The 20,739-nt window shown below is 35.1% G+C and overlaps 1 protein-coding gene across 4 annotated transcripts in view; it reads right to left on the bottom strand.

Annotated features, from left to right (window-relative positions):
• The window catches only part of LOC130217191 (calsyntenin-1), a 74,049-nt gene that overhangs the window by 14,697 nt on the left and 38,613 nt on the right, over window positions 1–20,739 (bottom strand). The window contains exons 3-11 of one of the 4 annotated variants that reach the window (XM_056449248.1): window positions 15,390–15,419; window positions 12,181–12,376; window positions 10,476–10,684; window positions 7,540–7,689; window positions 6,667–6,852; window positions 5,345–5,593; window positions 3,624–3,745; window positions 1,625–1,787; window positions 663–713 (exon numbers count right to left, since the gene is read on the bottom strand). In XM_056449248.1, the coding sequence (XP_056305223.1) occupies window positions 663–713; window positions 1,625–1,787; window positions 3,624–3,745; window positions 5,345–5,593; window positions 6,667–6,852; window positions 7,540–7,689; window positions 10,476–10,684; window positions 12,181–12,376; window positions 15,390–15,419 (1,356 nt within the window). The remainder of the gene's footprint in view (window positions 1–662; window positions 714–1,624; window positions 1,788–3,623; window positions 3,746–5,344; window positions 5,594–6,666; window positions 6,853–7,539; window positions 7,690–10,475; window positions 10,685–12,180; window positions 12,377–15,389; window positions 15,420–20,739) is intronic. The other 3 variants (XM_056449251.1, XM_056449250.1, XM_056449252.1) reach the window with 3 other exon arrangements.

Raw genomic sequence — 20,739 nt, 5'->3', positions numbered from 1 at the left:
AGAGTAAATCATTTACCTTATTCTAGTCACACTAAAAAGATATCAATAGCAGATTAATATCAATAGCAGATATCAAAATAATTTTCCTTGTATTACTTTATGGTTCATCATCTCACATATATCTAAAAAATATATTGTTATGTTTTTCAGACAAAACTGCTGTATGTAATTATTTGTTCTAAATGAAAGAATTTCTTTACTGATCACTATTATTATTTATCTTTCATAGACTTCGGTATAACAAAATATGAGCAAAAATTTATAATAATAATAATAATAATAATATTAAAAATAATAATGAGAAAGAGAGCGCAAAAGATTGAAAAACTTTTCTTTTCTTTTTTATCTGCTCATTTTTACCAAGGGTGCCAATATAAGTCAAAGGTAGAGTCTTAAAAATCATAAAAATATAGAGAGCTTGTAATAAATTATGTCTGTTTTACTTCTTACAATCTGCAGGTGAACTGAAATGAGATGGAGTTGGACTGATGAATCAATAAAACACAATGGAAATTAAGACAAGCAGAGTTTATAATATGGTGTCTCTGGAATCGTTGACATCATGCTATAAGTGGTATGGTGTTGCAGACTGAAGCTGAGCATATGCGTTAAGAGACGTGCGATTGGACAGATTTGGGGTGATCAGGAAAGACATGGGCAACCTGTCAAAGGCTCTGAGAGTGTCTCAGTGTCATTGTCATGTCCTGAGAGGTCTGTAGAGTAAGACAGAAGAGCAGGAAAACACCAGGGCTTAGTAGAGTCAAGGGACAGAAAGGCACTTCATAAAGACAGTCAAGGAAAAGAAAGGCATTTCATACATGTTGTCATGCATTACAGTCAAGAAAAGTTTTCATTTCAAAATGGTTATTAAATAAATATTAGTAAAATATAAAGGGGAAAATACAAATACTCATTCATACATATAATCAAACATATTTTCCGTCAATTTTCCGAAATAGGGAAAAATGAAAATACATATTCAAGTATTTAAATTATTATTATTATTATTATTATTATTATTATTATTATTATTATTATTATTATTATTATTATTAATAATAATAATAATAATAATAAGTATTGTTTTTTAAAAAAGGAAAACATTACTATAAATACTGACATGGAATTAAAGCCAAATCTTGAAAAAGTTCTCATTTCATACTGATTATTAAACAAATATTAGTAAAATATCGTGGGGGAAAACAAATACTCATACATACACATAATCAAACATATTTTTGGTCGATTTTCCAAAATAACGAAAAATGAAAATACATATTTAAATTAATCATAATAATAATAAATTTGTATGTTTTTATTAAACAAAAAGGAAAACACTGCTATAAATATTGACATGGAATTAAAGCCACAAAACAGAAATAAGATTATTATTATAAATTAATATAAGACAACATATGAGACAAAAGATATAATTTTATATATTTTAGAACTATTAAAAAATTAAGAACATATGTGGCCAATTAATGCATTGATTTATCAAGTGTTTAATTCAATTTATTAAACACTATTTATTTTATCTGCATCTGGTGACTGAGAATTCAAGTGTTAAGCTGAGTTTGAATCACACTGCGTGTGTTGAATCAATGATCATTAGTGTCTTTACCTTGCCAGCAGGCGCCGATGGTGAGCTGGGTCTCGATCTTGGAGGTGTGCAGAGGGTAATCCTCTGTCACCAGGAACGGCTCAAAGGTGCTTCCATCCACAAACAAAGTCACAGCCGGGAACTCGATGTTCAACACATAGTGATGCCATTCTTTATCACACACCTGGGAAAAGAAACAGGTCTCAGTTGTTTGTTTAATACCATACACTATTTGTCTATTACCATACCAGCTTTATTGGCTATTACATGGCAGATACATATTATTATTATTATTATTAAACATTTAACATAATTTCACAAACACAAACAATGCACTAAAAATAAACACCTTCTCAACTTCAACAGAAATCAAAAACAGTTAAGAACTAAATGAACTTCAGAAAGATTTCAATGAATTTTTAATAAAAATGGTAAAATCCAAGTCCATGAACACATGTTTAAAGTTTGTCCTGCTCAAAAAAACAGTTGTCTTATAACATTAAAAATTGGGCAGTCCAACAAAATGTTTTTAGAGAAAAGTTCGAGTTTAAGTTTGTTTGTTTATTTCTGTATAGAGATTATAGCTGCAGCAGTTGTAGGCGGTCTAACGTCAGACTAAAGCAGAAAATTCATTCAGATAAACTTCTGCGTTGTAAAAAGTGGAAACCTACTACCCCAAAGAGCTATTAGTCTATTTAGAAACACATTAACTGAGGCTCATTGAAAATTCGTGCCTCAGACTAGATTTTTGCAAAACGTAAAATAAGTTGTGCAGAGTACATTTCATTGTGTGTTTCAGATACACACATATGTTCAGATCAACAAGCGAATGACTGACCTAAACCCTTCTCTAAACCTAACCAATACTGTTTTCAAACACAAACAAGAGAGGAAAGTGCTCTGTGACCTCATCGTTTTACCTTGATTTTGCATTGCTTTTATCTGTGGAATGTGGATGGAACCATGCTTCACCGGACTTAAACCAGAACTTAAACTACAAAGTGAGCTATTGAACAAAGGTACCATGCCAGAAAAGTTGTCCATTTGAAATAGAAGAGGCAGACGCATTCGATTACAAATCAGGTATTTACACATCAGGTATTTATTTAGTGTTGTGCACAGAACTCATTTATTCATTTCCCTTCGGCTTAGACTCTATTTCTGAGGTCGCCACAGTGGAATGAACCACCAACTATTCCGGCATATGTTTTACACAGCGGATGCCCTTCCAGCAGCAACCCAGTACTGGGAAACACGCATACACACACGCACTCATAAACTACAGCCAATTTAGTTCATCCAATTCACCTTTAGCACATGTCTTTGGACTGGTGGGGGAAACCAGAGCACCCGGAGGAAACCTACACGAACACTGGGAGAACATGCAAACATGCCACCATGTTGCCCTGTGCAAAGTACTATATATGAAAACAATATTTAATTCTTCAAAATTTGTCTCTATAAGTATCATTAATGTGAACAGGAACAAAAGTCGCTCAATTCAGTGTTTATTTCACCTAGAAACTGTAGCAAAGCATATGCTTAATTACATTTTTACAGTTTTTAAGCAAGTCTGAAGCATGTATTTCCTATGAGTCTGTTGCAAGTCTCTCTTAGATCTCTGTTCTAGCTTAAACCCCTTCACCATTTAAGCAGGTGAAACAAGTGTATTGCTAATGCCTTATGTAATGCAATACATAACAATATTAAAAGCTATGAAATGTTGACAATAGCCGATCACAGCTAAATCCTTTGGTTTAAAATGTTAAAATGCATGACTCAAAATAAATCCGAACTATATATATACGCATCTAAAGTCGAATGCATTTCCCTGTAATTCCGTCAGATTTTGTCCACTGCACATGGACCACTTCAACAGAACAACTTTCAGCATGTTTTTCTTTAATTTAACACATGAGGTGACCTATTCATTCACCACTAACTGGTTAAACATAGCATCTAGTAACACACAAGAGCGTCTTTCACAAACTGTGCTTCGGAGGGCCTTTAGTGGACTCACCTGATCGAGTTTCCAGTGGAATTCAGCAGGTTTGTAGCTCTCTGATTCTGTGGGTTCTTGACGCAGCAGCAGCACCAGGCGACAGTTGTGCACGTATAGAGAATAATGGTGCCTGTTCATCTCTGCACATACAGAAGAATAAAACCACACTTGTTTATCACATGACAGATGGCATGTGGCAATAGTTGATGCTTTTTCACACTCAGATGCAGATGAAAGGATTTATTAGGAACTGTACACCGTGTGCTGTATTTGCTGCAGCCACACTCTTCTAGAAAACAATGAAGCAAGTTGCTATAAACGAGGACATAACTGTGATGTAATCAGCCTTACATAAGACCCAGATGATGAGCTTTTTCTAGCGCATTGGATTTCACTTGACTGACCAGAGAGTGAGATTCCGAATACTACTACAATAAAGCCCTTTAATAACCATCTAAAACATCAAGATGCTACTCCAGTTGTATTTCGCCAACTAATGTGATTTAATATATTTAAATATTTTTAAATCACAGTTTTCCTTTTCAATGAAAGAAAACCAACTGCTGTGCATAGAAAATATAGGGTATTTCTGAAATGATTAAACTTCTTAGAATATTGTTAATAAAATGTTGGACAAAGTGTGATGAAAATGAATTATATTTAGTAGGGCTGCACGATAAATAGTTTTAGCATTGATATTGCATTGGTCACATTAATAATAGTCACATGGCAGGATCTGCAACGTCAAGTTGGGATTATAGCTGACCAGGAATCACATTTCGGAACATTGTGGATAGGCCTGTCACAATAATCATTATATCAACTTATCATGCAATATTTGTACAGGACCTCAATAATTTTTGGCATTGCAATATATATTTACAAATTCATAAATGTACGCCTCGCGCACACACACACGCAGACAGAGTGCGTGCGAGAGAGAGTGAATAGTGGAGGTGAAGACGACAAAACGCAAACTCACTGACTCCTGATTAGAAACTACAGTCAGTTAGGATAAACAAGTCACGATGGTTTCAAAGGCACAGTCTTCAGCTCCGGTGTGGGAACATTTTGGCTTTAAGCCGAATGAGAAAGGAGAGTCCGCTAATGTAAACGAGCTGATATGTCGAATTTGTTTCAAAACAGTGGTAATGCAAAAAAGGCATCACAACTAACCTTAAATCATACCTAAAACATAACCACCCTACCCATTTTTTCAACATGGGAACAACAACTGCAGTTGCTACTGCAGAGGGGTCTTCCAGACAGTTAACTGTAACGGATGTATTTACCTGCCAGTGCAAATATAAACGTGACAGCACGAAATGGCACACAGACAGGTACCATTATATAGCTAAAGAGATGTAGCCATTAATCACGCCAACTGTATCTGTATTTTTAACATTAGCAGGTGTATCACTCTCATCATTCTGTCCTGTGTGTGTGTGTGTGTTCTGTGTATATGTGTGGGTTTTGATGGTTTGTGTAATGTCATAATTATAATTTGTCAAATGACCTGGGTGTGATGTAGGTATTACAACACTGAGGTGGTTTATGAGGACATATGTGTCCTCGTAAACTGTTAAAAATCATCCATAATGTTTTTTTCATTCAAAATTTGCCACCTGTTTCCTGTGAGGGTTGGGTTTGAAGGATGGGTAATACATAATACTGATGGAATGTCCTCATAAACCACCAAAACAAATTATGTGTGTTTAGTGTGTGCGAATGTGAATCACCAGTCTTGTCGGAGTTGCAGAGGATGGTCTCCTTCTCTCGTCCCCCAGGCCCGTGTCTCATCCACACAGAGATGGTGAAGGGTTCCTTCAGGGTGGTGCTCACCACCCCCTCGGGAACCTTGATGGCCTGGGTGCCGTTGAACTCAAACACCTGGTCACTGTCATGCCCATTGTCAGTGGGCAGACCTACAGTCCAATTGGCAGAGTTGCTGGGAGCAGGCAGAAGCTCCACAGTGCCAGAGCTGGCACCTGGATGGGCACACAAACAGATATTCATCAGAGCAGCCCAAATTACTGCTTACATTGTGCTTCAGGATGTACCTATGGGATTACACATGTAATATGATTATGTAAATGAGTTTGAAACAGTTTACACTTGAGTTGATTGTTGCAATTTCCATCTCATTTAAATGACAGTACATATTTCTAAAGGACGTTTTCTCGAAATGCGTTTTTTTCCTGGTATAACCATAATTCTACACTTCAGGATTATTCATTTCTGTATTTGGAAGGTATTGAGGGATTTGTTCATACTAAATTTCACTGATTACATGTAACATTTTATACTATCAGAGAATAACAGAAATCAGAGAGTGAAATTCAATGCCCTTTAAGACCTTTTTTAAGACTCTTTGGGTTTCAAGCAGTAACATTGGTGACATTATAACTCACAGTATATTTACTAAATATTAATTGTAAGAAACTAAACCTAACCTAAAACATTATTCACATACAAAAAAAAAAATGCTAATCAAACAGGTTTCCTCGGTTACTGCAGTAAACAAAGCAGCGAGATGTCAAATTTATCAAGATTTTATAGATCTCATAAACTACACAGCATCCTGATATTCACAGATTAAATTCAGGCAAACTTTAGTATACAAAATTCAATACCTTGTAAAATAGAATTTAAGACTTTTAAATACTTTTTAAGGGCCTTAAACTTCTCTAAACTGACTTAAAAAGTATTAAAAGTTAATAAGACGCCACGGACACTCTTGACTTTAAAAAAATCAAAAACAGAAAACTATCTGGTTTACTGTGGAGCGACAATTTTTTTGACGGACCTGACAGATTTTTGTGTCATAAATATATGCAAATAAGCAGATATTTAATCACACAATGCCTCATTTACATATTTAAACATAACATTTTAAAATGTTTTGCATATTCAATCAGCAGGGAATTACAGTGATTAACTATTGGCAATGTTTTACCCTTATCACCTGCAGCATCTTGCCTCAACATGCATTTCCATAAAATCATAATCACATTTAATAATCTTGATGTTAATCCATTATAATCATATGGTTGGAACTCACCACACAGCTTGTGCAGGGATTTTTCAGAATAAGTGTCTCGATCGCAGCCCTTGCCGATGTGGTTGGTCTCCAGCATGATGCTGGCCTGGATGGAGGTGATCGGCTCCTCACAGGTCTCCAGATGCATGCTGGGAAACAGGGCTAGGCTTCCTGTGCCGGGCTCATACTCGATCCTTTTGTTAAATCCTGTCAACATCAGGCAGAAAATGTGTCATGCACAAAACAGACCGAAAGGCAGTGTTCAGTAACACTTTGTATTAAGCTTGTAAGCTTGAACAAATCTGACCATTTTTCCATACACTTGCATTTTTACAATAACTTTTTTTTCAATTATTTGAAAACATTTTGAAAAGTACTTATTCCTGTGATGGAAAAGTTGAATTTTCAGCCTCACTGTGCATAATCCTTCAGAAATCATTCTTATATAATGATTATCAGATTAGTTCTGGAAATAAAATTCATGAATTTACGTCCAAATTCCACTTTAGATAGAATTAACCTTACAGTGTAAAAAATGCTGGGTTCCACACAATTGATTTGTGTTGAAGGTGACATAAAGGAATTAAATTAACTTTTTTACACATTTAAGTGGACTGAACATAAAAGATTAAGTTGCCCCCCACAAAACTCAAGAATTGTGTTGTTTCAGCTCATTTAAAATAAATAGTTTGAACAAACAGCAAACAATTTTTTGGAGTATAAGTTGAAAATGTGTTCATCTTTTAAATTCCACACTTTAATAAAATCACAAAGTTGTGCGCTTCATCTTCAACAAAACTGACCACGCCTGGCTTTCAGCTTTAAAAAAAAGAGAAAATTGAGCTGAGTTAATTTGAGTATCTGAGGGACAGAAGAGCCAGAGGTCACAGATACCTTGCCAGCTTGGTTTGCATGTGGGCTTGATGTTGATCTTAACCAGGACGTCCTCGGATGCTCGGTTTTTACCACAGTCATACGCAGTCACTGTGAGTTTGTACATGCGTTCCTTGCCGTAGTTCAGCTTCTCTGTGTTCTTGATGTTGCCTGTTTAAAAGCAGAAGTGACAAGGAATGACTTTACAAGCTAAAAAAAGCCAAATCGAAATGATCATGCTTAAAGTCCTTGTGAAATCAACATTGAAGTTTTGGGGTGTTAGTCGCAATATATTAGTCTTAGGGTTATCTACTGTATAAGCAAGTGTGCTCCAAAACAGCAACAACACTTGAATTCAAGCATTAAAGATAGGGATGTGCTGATATGGAATTTTCAGACATTGCTGATAAGACATTACCGATAGCCGATACTTCAGCCGCTAAACATATACATTTTATCATTTTTCTGCATGATTGCAAAAACAAAAAGTAAACACATATAGTGAACATCTGGTTTTATTTTAAAACCTGACCTTTAAAAAGGTTTGAACTGTTCTATTTGACTATTCTTTCTATGGCCAACTTTCTTTCCTATAAAAAGCAAACCAAAATACCAGTAAAATATCTCGTATGCAACAAGCATGTGAAGTGGTTCAACAAGCAGAAATAATACATCATGTATCACCTTAAAAATACAGGCTTAATTTTATTGTCAGCACAATAACGATAACTTTAAAAAGGCATTTATTGGCCAATATCAATATGGCTACTGATATTTTGTCCATGCCTACATATAATACAATATAATATAATATAATATAATATAATATAATATAATATAATATAATATAATATAATATAATATAATATAATATAATATAATATAATATAATATAATATAATATAATATAATATAATATAATTTTTGACCGATATCTCTTTATATTTGAAAGCCGATATTTTAGCAGATAAAACTTTTTTTTTCAATCTGTATGATTGCAAAAACAAACACCCATAGTGAACTTCATAATTTATCTATTTTAAGATATATGCCTAATTTTGTTATCAGACCAATAACGATAACATAAAAAAGGCCTTTATCAGCCAGTATAGATATAGTCGCTGAAAAATTTTGCACCCCTAATTAAAGATATTAGAATTCAAAACTTGCAGTTTCTCACTTCCGCCAAAATCAATAAATTATTCAACAAATGTATATCACCAAAAAAACTTCAGCTTCTCATTGGCTCCTCTGACCAATCAAATATATCTGAATCTATTGCTTCAGCAGAAAGTGGTCATTTTCAAATGAAACCTAAACACTCTCATTTATTAAAAAATAATAAATGCTAGCAGAAAGAGAGCTACTCCACATTTATTGGTTGTAATAATATGGAGAAGAACCCAAAAGGCGACTGAGAAGTGCACTCACCTGTACAGCAAGCACTGAGGGGGGAAAATTATTTCACTGAATAACCACACACACATAGTCAGCATTCAGCCAACTAGGACATTCAAAATGATGCCTGTTCTACATGGTGAATAACATTCTAAGAGGAATAAATGATGGAGACAGAGTAAATGTGCTTTCCTTTGGGGTGAATGAAGCAACACAGGCTTATTAGAAATACATGCTACAGCCTACATTTTTGTAAAAACATAATTAAACATACAATTGACTGCAGTTTCTAGGGTAAAATGAACACTACAGGGCAGTATGATGCCAACAACTTTTGTTCCTTTTCACACTAATGATATTTATAGGGACATATCAATAGATGAAGGACAACAACAAAAAAACTAAAACAAAACAACTTAATGTTGTCCATGATTTGTGTCGAATATGCAGCCTTGGCTACCTTTGTTTGGGTTTCAGTAGGAGAACCATGATTCCAATGTAAAAATCAAGGTTAAACTATGTGGTCACAATGCATTTTTTCTTTTACATTTGCTTTTAAAGTCATTATTGGTTGGGTTTAGGTCAGTTGTTAGCTATGTCATGGATAGGAAGATCACAAAATTACTCTATATGCAGTACCACTTTATTGTGCGTTCCAAATCTACTCACTCTCTCTAGTTTACTCTTTACACTTACTGACATTGTTTACCTCACGCAAATTTCCCGCTCAATTTGAACTTGCACAGAAGACACGATTTGGTGCTGTGCATTCCACATCCTTCAAATTCTTGTTCTAAATTGTAAATGCTTGACAACACCTCCCCAACACCCCTCACCCCACCCGGTCCATGACAAACAGAACAATATGAACACTGGTCAGTGCTTTGAATAAGGTTGGAAACCACTGTGCTATGTGATCTGTAAAACAAGCCCCACCTTCTTGTGGACATGATTTGAAAATATGTAGACAGCGCCCTCTAGTGAATCAGTTTTCTGAAACGTGCAACAAAATGTACCATGAGAAACGTATTTTATGTTTAGCATGAAATGTAGGCTGAGGCACATATTTACTATTAGCCTGGGTTAAAATAAAGTCCGACAAACTAACAAAGTAAAGGCTGCACTGGTCTAGAGACATGATAATACAGAACGGATGATTTACGCAAGTCAGCGAAGACCACATACCATATCAGACCCAATAGAATTCAACACTGTATGCTGTATTTTAAAGCAAAGAAACAATTAGACAAACCTAGCGTTGCTATTATAGTCAGAGCTGCAATATAAACAGAGCGCTATTGGCTATTTTAAAACATGGGAGGAGCTACTTCATATAACTCACCCTGTAATTACGTTTCAGCTGAAATTACATCACACATAGCTTTCCAAATCACTTTAGGGAGTCTTTAAATTCCGGCCACATCTCAAGGTGACAGATGGCTAACGTCAACATTAGAGTGCTACGGCTTGTTTGAACAAATCAATTTTTATATGCGCATGAATAACAATGACCTAGAAGTCAATATCGCTGTTCAGGCTGAGTTTTGGCAGTCACTTACCATCCTTATCAATGGTGAAGGGCACATCCGGGGTGACAATCTCGTAGCTGCAGATCTGACTGAACTGGAAAGAGCAGTCGGCGTCCACGGCCTCCACCTTCAGGATGCTGTCGTACTTCTTGCCCTCGATCACCGTGGCTTTGTAGGACTTCTCTTTGAACACTGGAGAGTACTCGTTCACGTCATTCACTTGGATGTGGACGGTGGCCCTGAGGGACATCAAAGGCTGATTAATAAACTAGAAGTGGATGTGAGGGAATAAGCACACAGCAGTGACGCAGATCCTGTCTGTTAGCAGATGGATGATTCATTTACACATGATCTAAATGGACTTTGAGTAGAGAGCGGCAAAACAAAATAAATAAATAAATAATTAAATAAACAAACATTTATGGTTAGAATATATTTGATCTTTCTTCAAATATAATACCTAAAAGGGGCAGTGATAAAGATCATTTACTGCAGAGGGAAGCTTTTTATATTCGCACAATAAATACCTTGGCTTCTAATGGTTTAAATTTGGATTTTGACTTGAAATCTTTTTTATAATTATATACAGCTGAAGTCATAATTATTAGCCCCCCTTTGAATTTTTTTTCTTTTTAAAATATTTTCCAAATGATGTTTAACAGAGCAAGGAAATTTTCACAGTATGTCTGATAATATTTTTTCATCTGGAGAAAGTCTTATTTGTTTTATTTCGGCTAGAGTAAAAGCAGTTTTTAATTTAAAAAAAAAACATTTTATGGACAAAATTATTAGCCCCTTTAAGCTATATATTTTTTTCCGACTGTCTGCAGAACAAACCATCGTTATACAATAACTTGCCCAATTACCCTATTAACAGTTAGTTATTAAAACTGTTATGTTTAGATATGTGTTGAAAAAATCTTCTCTCCATTAAACAGAAATTGGGAAAAAATTAAACAGAGGGGCTAATAATTCTGATTTCAATTGTATGTGTTTATGCATTTTTGTGCCCAGCAAGCAATTTTGTTTTTAAAAGATGTCTAATAGATGTCTAAACATAGTCGTCTTGGCTAAAACAAGGCTAAATTTGGGCTTTCAGTGAAAATCTAATAGATGTCTAAGAATAGGCCAAAACTAGACTAGTCATCAAATAAAAAGAAATGACTGCTTTTATATGTGACTACACATATAAAGTCTGTCTAATCTGTCTATTTAATGACCATCTAGTTTTGAGCTATTCTAAGATGTCTATTAGATTTTCACTGACAGCCCAAGTTTAGCCTTGTTTTGGTCAAGCTATGTACGTTTAGATGTCTATTAGGCGTCTATTAAACAAAATAGTTTGCTGGGTATATTATTTTTGTAGTCATTTTCTGTTTGTTTCAACTTATGTATTTATTTACTTACTCATAGGGTAATTAGGGTGATTATTGTATGCAGGTGTGATGTGTAGAGTTTGACTATATCTTGAATTCTCATGCATTTCTTGTGTGACCTGATGAAGACCATGTTAAAACGTTGTCCAATTAAATTTGTCTTTTGAGAGCTAAAGTGGGAGTGTGCCTATTTTTTTTATTGGTTTAATCAAGTACCTGCCTTTAAGATTTTCCAAGATGTGCGCACACTGATGTGTTTCGTAGAATATTTTTTACACATCTTGATATTCTTTAATTTATTATCCCCTCCATCTTTACTCTTTATTCAATCAACTTGTGTATCCAAACAATATACGCACTTGTGAGATTTCTTCATGTTTCCGCCGTCGGGTCCCTCTCCACAGTCGTAGGCCTGGATGGTGAAGGTGTGCTCTTTCTGCAGCTCACAATCCAGTTTATCCTTGGCCCGGATCACGCCTTCCCCAGTGGACTTATCCAACACCACCGCCTCGAATGGCACATTCTGCCCATGAATCCTGAAGCCGCAGATCTCTCCTGCAAACGGGCACATGCATGTTTAGTCAAGCCCACCTGTGAGCCAAAGCAACCAGATGCTGCAAATGAGATAAAAAGAAAACCCACAATGAAACCAATAACACGCCACACTTAAATAAGAACAGCCAAAGTTGGTTTGGCAGCCAAAAAGGATTGAAAAACACTGAGGGGAGGTGAAGGTGGAGGTGTCTGTGGAGGAAGCCAGAAGCACTGTGGGATGGGGTGAGTTTTTTAGGAAGTGGAAGGGAGAGTTAAAGGGGGGGTGGGTATACTGAGTGTCTGGTCCAAGCCATTTGATCAAATTGCATCCATTCATGCAGTAAGAAACCCAGAATGCGGACAGGCATTTCACAGGAATACTTAATATACAAACACAGAAAGGAAATGATATGAACCAATGAACAGTTATAATTAATATAGTATTTTAAGGGTCAGTTCATCCTAAAATTAAAATGTGTATTTGCTCACCTTCACATCATTACAAACCCATAAGAAAACACAAATGAAGATATTTTTATTGAAATATGACAGATTTCGCTTTATATGATCAGTATACATATACATACATACATACATTTATACATACGATTTATGGTCATGACGTTATTTAAATGGCGGACTTTGTAAGCAGAAAAACTGAAGGCTTCAATAGACTGATTTCACGCAGCCGCCATTTTAAAAGAGAAATCGAGGTTGCGGTGGGAAGAAACCCGAAAGTATTGCCTGGAGTCACACAGGAACATTATGTACCTGGCTGTATATCTTATCAGTGAAGAGAAAGTGAGATAAATTTATAGTTTCACCGCCTTCAGAGTGACCGAAGGTCCATTCTGAATGGATAGGGAAAATAAAAAGGGATATCAGACCTCATTTTAAGGGAAATTGCACTAGTTAGCTAACGTTTTCTTTCTCAAACACACGTTTTAGATGCCATTTATCAAACTCAAGTTAATGAACTGATTATTTCACTTTATTAAACTTCAGTCACAATACTGAATTTCGGTACTGAAATAAAAAAAAAAAAAAAAACGTCCATTTCCCACTAACATTTCAGCGCCACTGAGCACGTTCTTAAACAGTGCTGATTTGCCATTGGATTCACCAGTGCTCAACAGAAATGACATGACGGTCATCAGTTTAATCGCTCTTCACTGATGTTTACAAAGTGCAAACAGATGAGTAATCGACTTATAGCGTATAGCGAGCATATAGCATATAGCGAGGAAACAGATGTGCTCATGTGAGAGGTTAAAGGTTTAATAATGTCTGTGCTCACATCAATTATGCCATTCAATAAGCATATAAAACAAAGAAATTTATAATAGAAGCCCACATAATTCAAGTTAGAGAAGCGAAAAAGGCTTGATATATTTATGAATATTTAAGTAATATTAAACCCGCAAATGTGTTGTTTTCAATTAATATTTTGTACAAATGCATCTGAAGTGGTTCAACCAGCTGAAATGAACCACAATTTTCAGTCTTTAAGTAATATTACACAAGAAATATGTTTTCTGTTTTTGCTGTTTTGAATTTTTTTTCTAATTTTTTTTTCGTTCAACCAGTAGAAATAATCCACAATTTACTGTCTTTAACCCTTTAACATTTATCCTAACCACATTTATCAGAGTTGTGTCAGTATTATTCAATGCAAGACGCTGGCTAAAATGTTTTTTTTTTTTTTTCAAGGAGTGCACCCTAAAGGGTTAATATGTTGGGCTGATAATTTTATTTTAAAAAAATTATGTTTTTTAGATAAAGATTCATATAATATAGTTACATAATATTAAACAAGCAAAAGGTCCGTTTTCAATCATTTCAACCAGCAGAAATAAACCATCTTTCAAATTTCTTTATATTGAACTGATTTATTTTTTCTTTTTATTTTACAGTCTCTGAACCTTTTGAAACATCAGGAATTAAAGGAACATAAGTCTCTTAAATTTCTTTCAAAATATCTTCATTTGTATTACGACGATTAACAAAAACCTTATGGGTTTGGAATGAAATGAGAGCAAGTAAATGATGGCACATTATCCATTCAGGTGTGAACTAACCCTTCAAAGATCTTTAATGCTGAATTTTGGTTAAAAGTAACACAGTTAAACAGGACAGCAAGGTTAAAATGTTAAGTTACTCATGGGGCGATGAGGAGGATTTATGACAGAGATCCAGCATCCTACCAAAAATTCACAAATTAAAGCAAATATACAAAAACAAGCAAATAACCCTCATTTGGAGTTTAGAATTCCTATTAAAGCTAGATTTTGGTGTGAAGGAAGTCTTCCTGTGCAATGTTGTCTCTCAAACCTTCAAAAAATAAAAATAAAAAAACGGAAAGGATGAAACAATAAAAGAAAACAGAGAGGAGCAGAGGCAGTGAAACTTAAAGGCTGGATGAGAGCCGGGGTTAGAAATATCCATTAGCTTGACATCCACATCTACCAGCAGTATAGTTGCCATGCTGTGTTTTTCAGATTATTGTAGAAAAGAGGCTCAAACTAGAGATCAAACCACACCACAGACCAGACAGCAGAGAGTTTGCATCATTTAACAATCTCAGCGTTTTCGTTTCAGAGTAAGAACTCAACTTGAGATGGGTTGCGCTAAAAACAACCACCCAAAAGATATCTAAGAAAACACACTTTTAAGACGTCGGGATTTGCGTTCCACCCCCCTGAGAATCTGGTACATTATTACCATTTATTTATTCCGTTTTGCAGCTGAAATACTGTTAGGGTCTGCAAACTTCAATGGATGTCTCATGCATAGATATTTCTAGACTCTGTTATCCCCACAAACACACTTGTCATCCAGTTGCTAAATTTTCATTTCCAACAAATTCAAAAGTGAGAGAGAAAAATAACGAAAAACCAAAAGAAAAGACGAAGAAGAACTGGGATTTAAAGAGCATGACAGGAGTTTCCGTGTGAAGTGCCGATTTCTTTAGTTTTTTTTGCGTTAGTGGGTTAATAAAACAGATTACAAGGCAGTAGAAAGAGCCTGTCATCACCTTCTTTGGTGAAGGTCACCTCAAAACTCTCTACGAGAAGGGAGAAAAGATAAACCCAGGTCAGTCAGAGAAAGAATGAGATGCACAGAAACACAGAGACAAGAAAGAGAGAAGACAGATGTTACAGAAGCAGTCCAGGACTCAGAACACCTTATACAAGACTTTTTTTTGCATTGGTACAGATTTTAAGGCTGGATGATATATTTTGAATAGCACCAACGCATTTCTGCAACACTTGCCTTTATCAGGGCATCTACCCTGATGAAGGCAAGTGTTGCCGAAATGCATAGCTGCTGTTTTATAAAATAGCCATGTTAATAAAGGCTTTTACATTTTTTCACATACTTAGAGTGACTTAGACTTATTATTTCATTATTTATCCTTATCAATCCCTTATTCAAACAGCACTGACATATTAATGACCCCTGTAGCACTTTTGGTTTGATTTTGGACTGATATACTTTGAATATTTAGGATCATTTTGCTGTAATAATATAAAATTAAACAAGGCATAAATGTGAAGGCATAAATGACTTGAAGTGCTTTTCAGTCCATTTATTTAAAATGCAACATACTAAAATAATCAAATAATTTAAATATAAATTCATGTTTTAAAGATATAAATAGAAACACATTTGTTTTTCCAGATGTCTCATAATTCAAACCAATATAAAAGGTTCATTCAGGAGGTATAACATACAGTAAATAGTAATAAAATAAAAGGGTAACACTTTATTTTGATGATCTGTTTGAGTATTAGTAGACTGTCTGCTTAATATCTGTTGATACTGCTCCTTCAACAGACAATTAACTGTCTATAAGAAACTTAGCAAGTACATGTCAACTTACACTAACCCTAAAGCTGGGTTTATACTTTCGCCTGACGCCGCATCGCGCACCTCCGCTGACTGCGCGCGCACCTCACGAAACGGATGAGGCTTTTATAGATGCCACGTTCGCCATTGTGATAGTCTTTAAAATGACAGGGGGCGGTCATAAGAAACTGACCGTAAAGATGGATAAACAGAGAAGTAGAAAGTTTCCGGAACTATGTCATATCGTTCAATGTTTTTAAACAAATTATTTTCATACATTATTTTAATGATTATAAGGATTTTTATAACTGTTCAAGATTATTTTTAAATCAAACTTTGAAGCATCACTTGCTTTTGTTCATATCTCGGACAAGTTTATTAAAATATTATCTACGTCAGAACATGTGTTACTCTACCAATATATATTTTTATTAGGGCAAGAATAAAAGCAAAACAAGTACACAAAAAAATATGTTTTTTTTTTTAGATTTAGCCTGCTTCACAATTCACACATTACTGTCTGGCTAGTTTCTGTTCTATACTATATGCTAAAAAGGCAATAATGATCCAACATTCCTGACCATTATCACCAATACAGTCTAGAAAAACAGGGCATCAGTATATTGTAAACCGATAGGTTCAAATACTCCTTTCCAGTTATCAAAGAAATTATTTGTTCCTTAATTATGGTTTTGTTGCTATTAAATTGTTTTAAATTTAAAATTGTAATAAATACATCAGAAAAACCTATGACTGGTGGAAAAACTGTTCTGTGTTTGTGTAACTGGGTCTCCACTTTGCCATGTCCACTTTTGGCTTAAACAAACTTATCCTTCAGGTTTTTCCAAACTTTTTAACAAAAATTTTCCTTCTTTCCCATGGCTATTGCAATTTCTAGCCAAGCATTATTGATCATCTGGTTATCTCTATGATCACGGATCATAAAGATGTACGTACAGTACCCGTTTCAGACAAAATCTCTTCAAAGTGATTCATATTCAACTCAAATCAAATGCGGTCCCGTGCTCGCTGTTCGATCGAGTCTCAAAAAAATCATGCGCTCCACCAGCCGAAATCATGTCGCGAGCACCCAAAGCGAACCTCCACAAACACATCGATGACATCATATTCGCTCCGCGCACTCAAGTGAACTAGCGGACGCGTCGAATATAAACCAGGCTTAACCCCAACCTAACAGTCTACTTATAGTCTAATGAAAATTAGTTGGCATGTAAATGCAATGTAACTTCTATTTAAAAAAACAGACCATCAAAATAAAGTGCGACTAATAAAATTAAATAAATCAAAAATGAAAAATTTGTTCAGGGAAAAAAATACAATGATTAACAGTTAGATTAAATTACAATTAAAATGATTTGCATCTTTATTAAAATGGAAAAATATTAAAAAGTAAATACTGATGATTAACATTTGCCTAGAGGTTTTTTTTTTTACCAAAACACAAAAAACATTGCTGTGTAAAAGTAAAGTCTAGTGTCTAAGAAACTAAATAAATACTGAATAAATGATTAAATAATTAGAAAATGAAATACAATAGAATAATTAAAACAAGCTTTTAAACATATTATTATTCATTAATTTTCCTTTGGCTTTGTCCCTTCGTCCCTTATTTATGTTCAAATGCATAAATTCTGAACTATTTATAATGAATATAATTAAGAACAAGGGGGAATTTTGTTTCCTTGGGACGGTGGCCTATATCAGCTAGCCCTATAGCACAAATTACTTTTACCCTCGTTGGCACTGCAAATGTGTGACACAATCTGCACTGCAATGAGAAAACGCACATCTGTACATCTGCATCTTGCTCATGTTGAAGGTATTCTGAGCCCTGTATTACTGCCAACAGCACAAATATACTCTGATGAGTCCACATTAACAGGCACAGAAACACCAAAAAACAGACTTGACCACAGGAGCAAATAGCCATAGCTTCCCTGTTAGGGTTAAAATACTGAATGGTGAAACTGTATGAAACATTAAAGATTAGCCAAAAAAATCCTTAAGGGTACTGCCATTTATCATAACCTGACCAACACTAAAAGTCTAGGCTTTTTTCCTTTGGGATCTTTTCTGCTTGGCTAGCTACTAAGAGTCCAGTTTGACCCGTAGATCAGTGGCCCCATCCACCCCGTTTTTACCCCTACAATTAGAGATGGATTTTCCATTAGGATCCGCTGTTCAGAGCAAGTCATGCGGAGGAAGCTTTGTGCCTCATCAGTGCATTCTGAGGCTTTAATAACTGTACATCCCCAACACTCCTCCCGAAAACCCAGACCGTTGCCAACCAAGTGCCAACTCCAATCGCCCTCCATTTCCCATCAGGCGAAACACAATGAATATTGATCCCTTCCCTCAGACTGCTATATTGCGCGGAGGAATCAATGAAGACGTAACAATAGCTGAGACGTGAGAAACAAGGCTAACGGAAGGGCTTAATTGTTTATTTGATTTGCTTCAGATTTTTTACCTAGTTTTAGCTGTCTGAAGAAGTTTATGGCCAATGGGTGGATGGGAAATATTGAAACTGACATTAAGCTGGCACTGGACGGCCCTCCACTGATGGGACTGACTGTAAGAGCTCTCTAAAGACTACATCATGTCTGCGGAGGAAATCGATAACTGGAGCTGCTTTATGAAAGGCCAGCAGAACATCAATCACAGTGCTGTGTGCCTGCACCTAATAGGACACTGCGACCTTTGAACCAACTTTTTTTCTTTATATAGACTACATGCACTGATATTTACTTGATAAAATCCTCGAAACATTTTGCACAAAACTTAAGAATAGTAAAATTAGTTTGTAGATATTATGTGAAATTAACTAAATGCTTAATTAAAGTAAATGAAGTAAAAGTGAATCGATTATTTTAAATTTTTTATTCGATTTATTTAAATTAATTTAGTTTTTTTTTTTTTTTTTTAGTATTTTGGCTTTGTTGACAGGACAATATATAAACAGGAAGTGACGTTGGAAAAGAGAGGGTGAGGGGGAAATCAGGAAAGGTCCATGAGCTGAGACACGAACTCAGGACGCCTGAAGTGTATTGCCTCGATATGTCAGGGCACTGCTTACTAGGCTATCGGCGCTAAGATATTAAAATCCTATTAGTTACAGTTAGTTTAACTGTTTTTGCTGACGACATTAATACTGTACTATTAACATTTACTTCATTTTACCATGTTCATTTGCAATCATTAGAAAACATTTGAATAATTCAAGTAAATGAATTCAATTAAAATGTTAATTCATTACATTATGTTGTAATTTTTATTGTAGTAATTAGGAGTGAACATAGAGAGGTCTCTTACACAGGACACTCATGTAAATTGGATCTGTGAAAAACTCCACCAAAAGCTTTATTTTTTTTGCAAAGATAATGATTTTATGGTGTTGATAAGAAAATCGTGTATCTTTTCGCATCAGTCCATATTCAAGAGTGTTATCAAGTGTGGTTTTCATCCACATTTTTAAATAAAAAACCTTTGTTAGAACTGCTATGAAAAGTATAGGTCTTCAAACCTTTACCAGCACTCTGACTCTACACAAGCAATGCACTTTGAATAAAGCGAAAAGAATATATCTCATGTACTCTTCCCATGTTATGATCTTCTACCTTCTGGCAGAAAATACAGAATCCCTCGATGCAAGCGGAATATGCGCAAAAACTCTTATTCCAGTCAATCAGACTGTTGAACACTAATCAGTAATGCGTATGTCTATGTATGAGTTTCATGTGTATGTTTTTAATTCTTTACTGTATCAGGCTATGCTAAAATACTAAAAAAATAACAAAAAAATACAAGTCCACAAAAAAATTCTTTAAAAACTATTTCCACTTCATTTATTACATAAAGTAAATGTGTAATTGTTTAAAGTTTTACATTTAAAAATTGTGACAGCCAAAAAGGTTTTTTTCAGTGTATAAAAGTGTTTTTCAAAAGTTATTTTTCATGCAGTGAGTTATGTAGCTGTTGGTGAATGTAAAAGGCCTGCAAAGTGATTTGATATTGAAATGAGTCGTCAGCAATTCCAGTTTGACTTCTGTAACTGATCCATGTAGATTCACAACACGCTTGCATAATGCCAGTCTACGGTCTTTATTGACTGACTCCAAACAATGTCTACTCTGACCCCTCTCAAACACTTTAGTTTGTTTGTAAGTCAGGAAGCATTTACTGCTGAGAGAAAAACTGTGCAACTTTTGCACTTTCACTAAAAAAACTTCCATTATAATTACTTAAAGCAGTGTTTCTGAACCACGTTCCTGGAGTACCACCAACACTGCATGTTTCAGATGTCTCCTTTGTCTGTCACACCCATTACAGGTCTTTCAGTCTCTGCAAATGAGCTGATGATCTGAATCAGGTGTGTTTGATCAAGGAAACATGAAAAATGTGCAGAGCTGGTGGTGATTGAACATGATTGAGAAACACTGACTTAAAGAGATAGTTCCACCAAACATGAAAATGTATTCACAATTTACTCGCACTAAAGTGGTTCTTAACTTTAA

This window comes from Danio aesculapii, chromosome 23 (genome assembly GCF_903798145.1).
Source record: "Danio aesculapii chromosome 23, fDanAes4.1, whole genome shotgun sequence".
Taxonomy (NCBI): domain Eukaryota; kingdom Metazoa; phylum Chordata; class Actinopteri; order Cypriniformes; family Danionidae; genus Danio; species Danio aesculapii.
The sequence above is the reverse complement of the archived record's forward strand: the minus strand, read 5'-3'. Positions and strand labels throughout refer to the sequence as shown.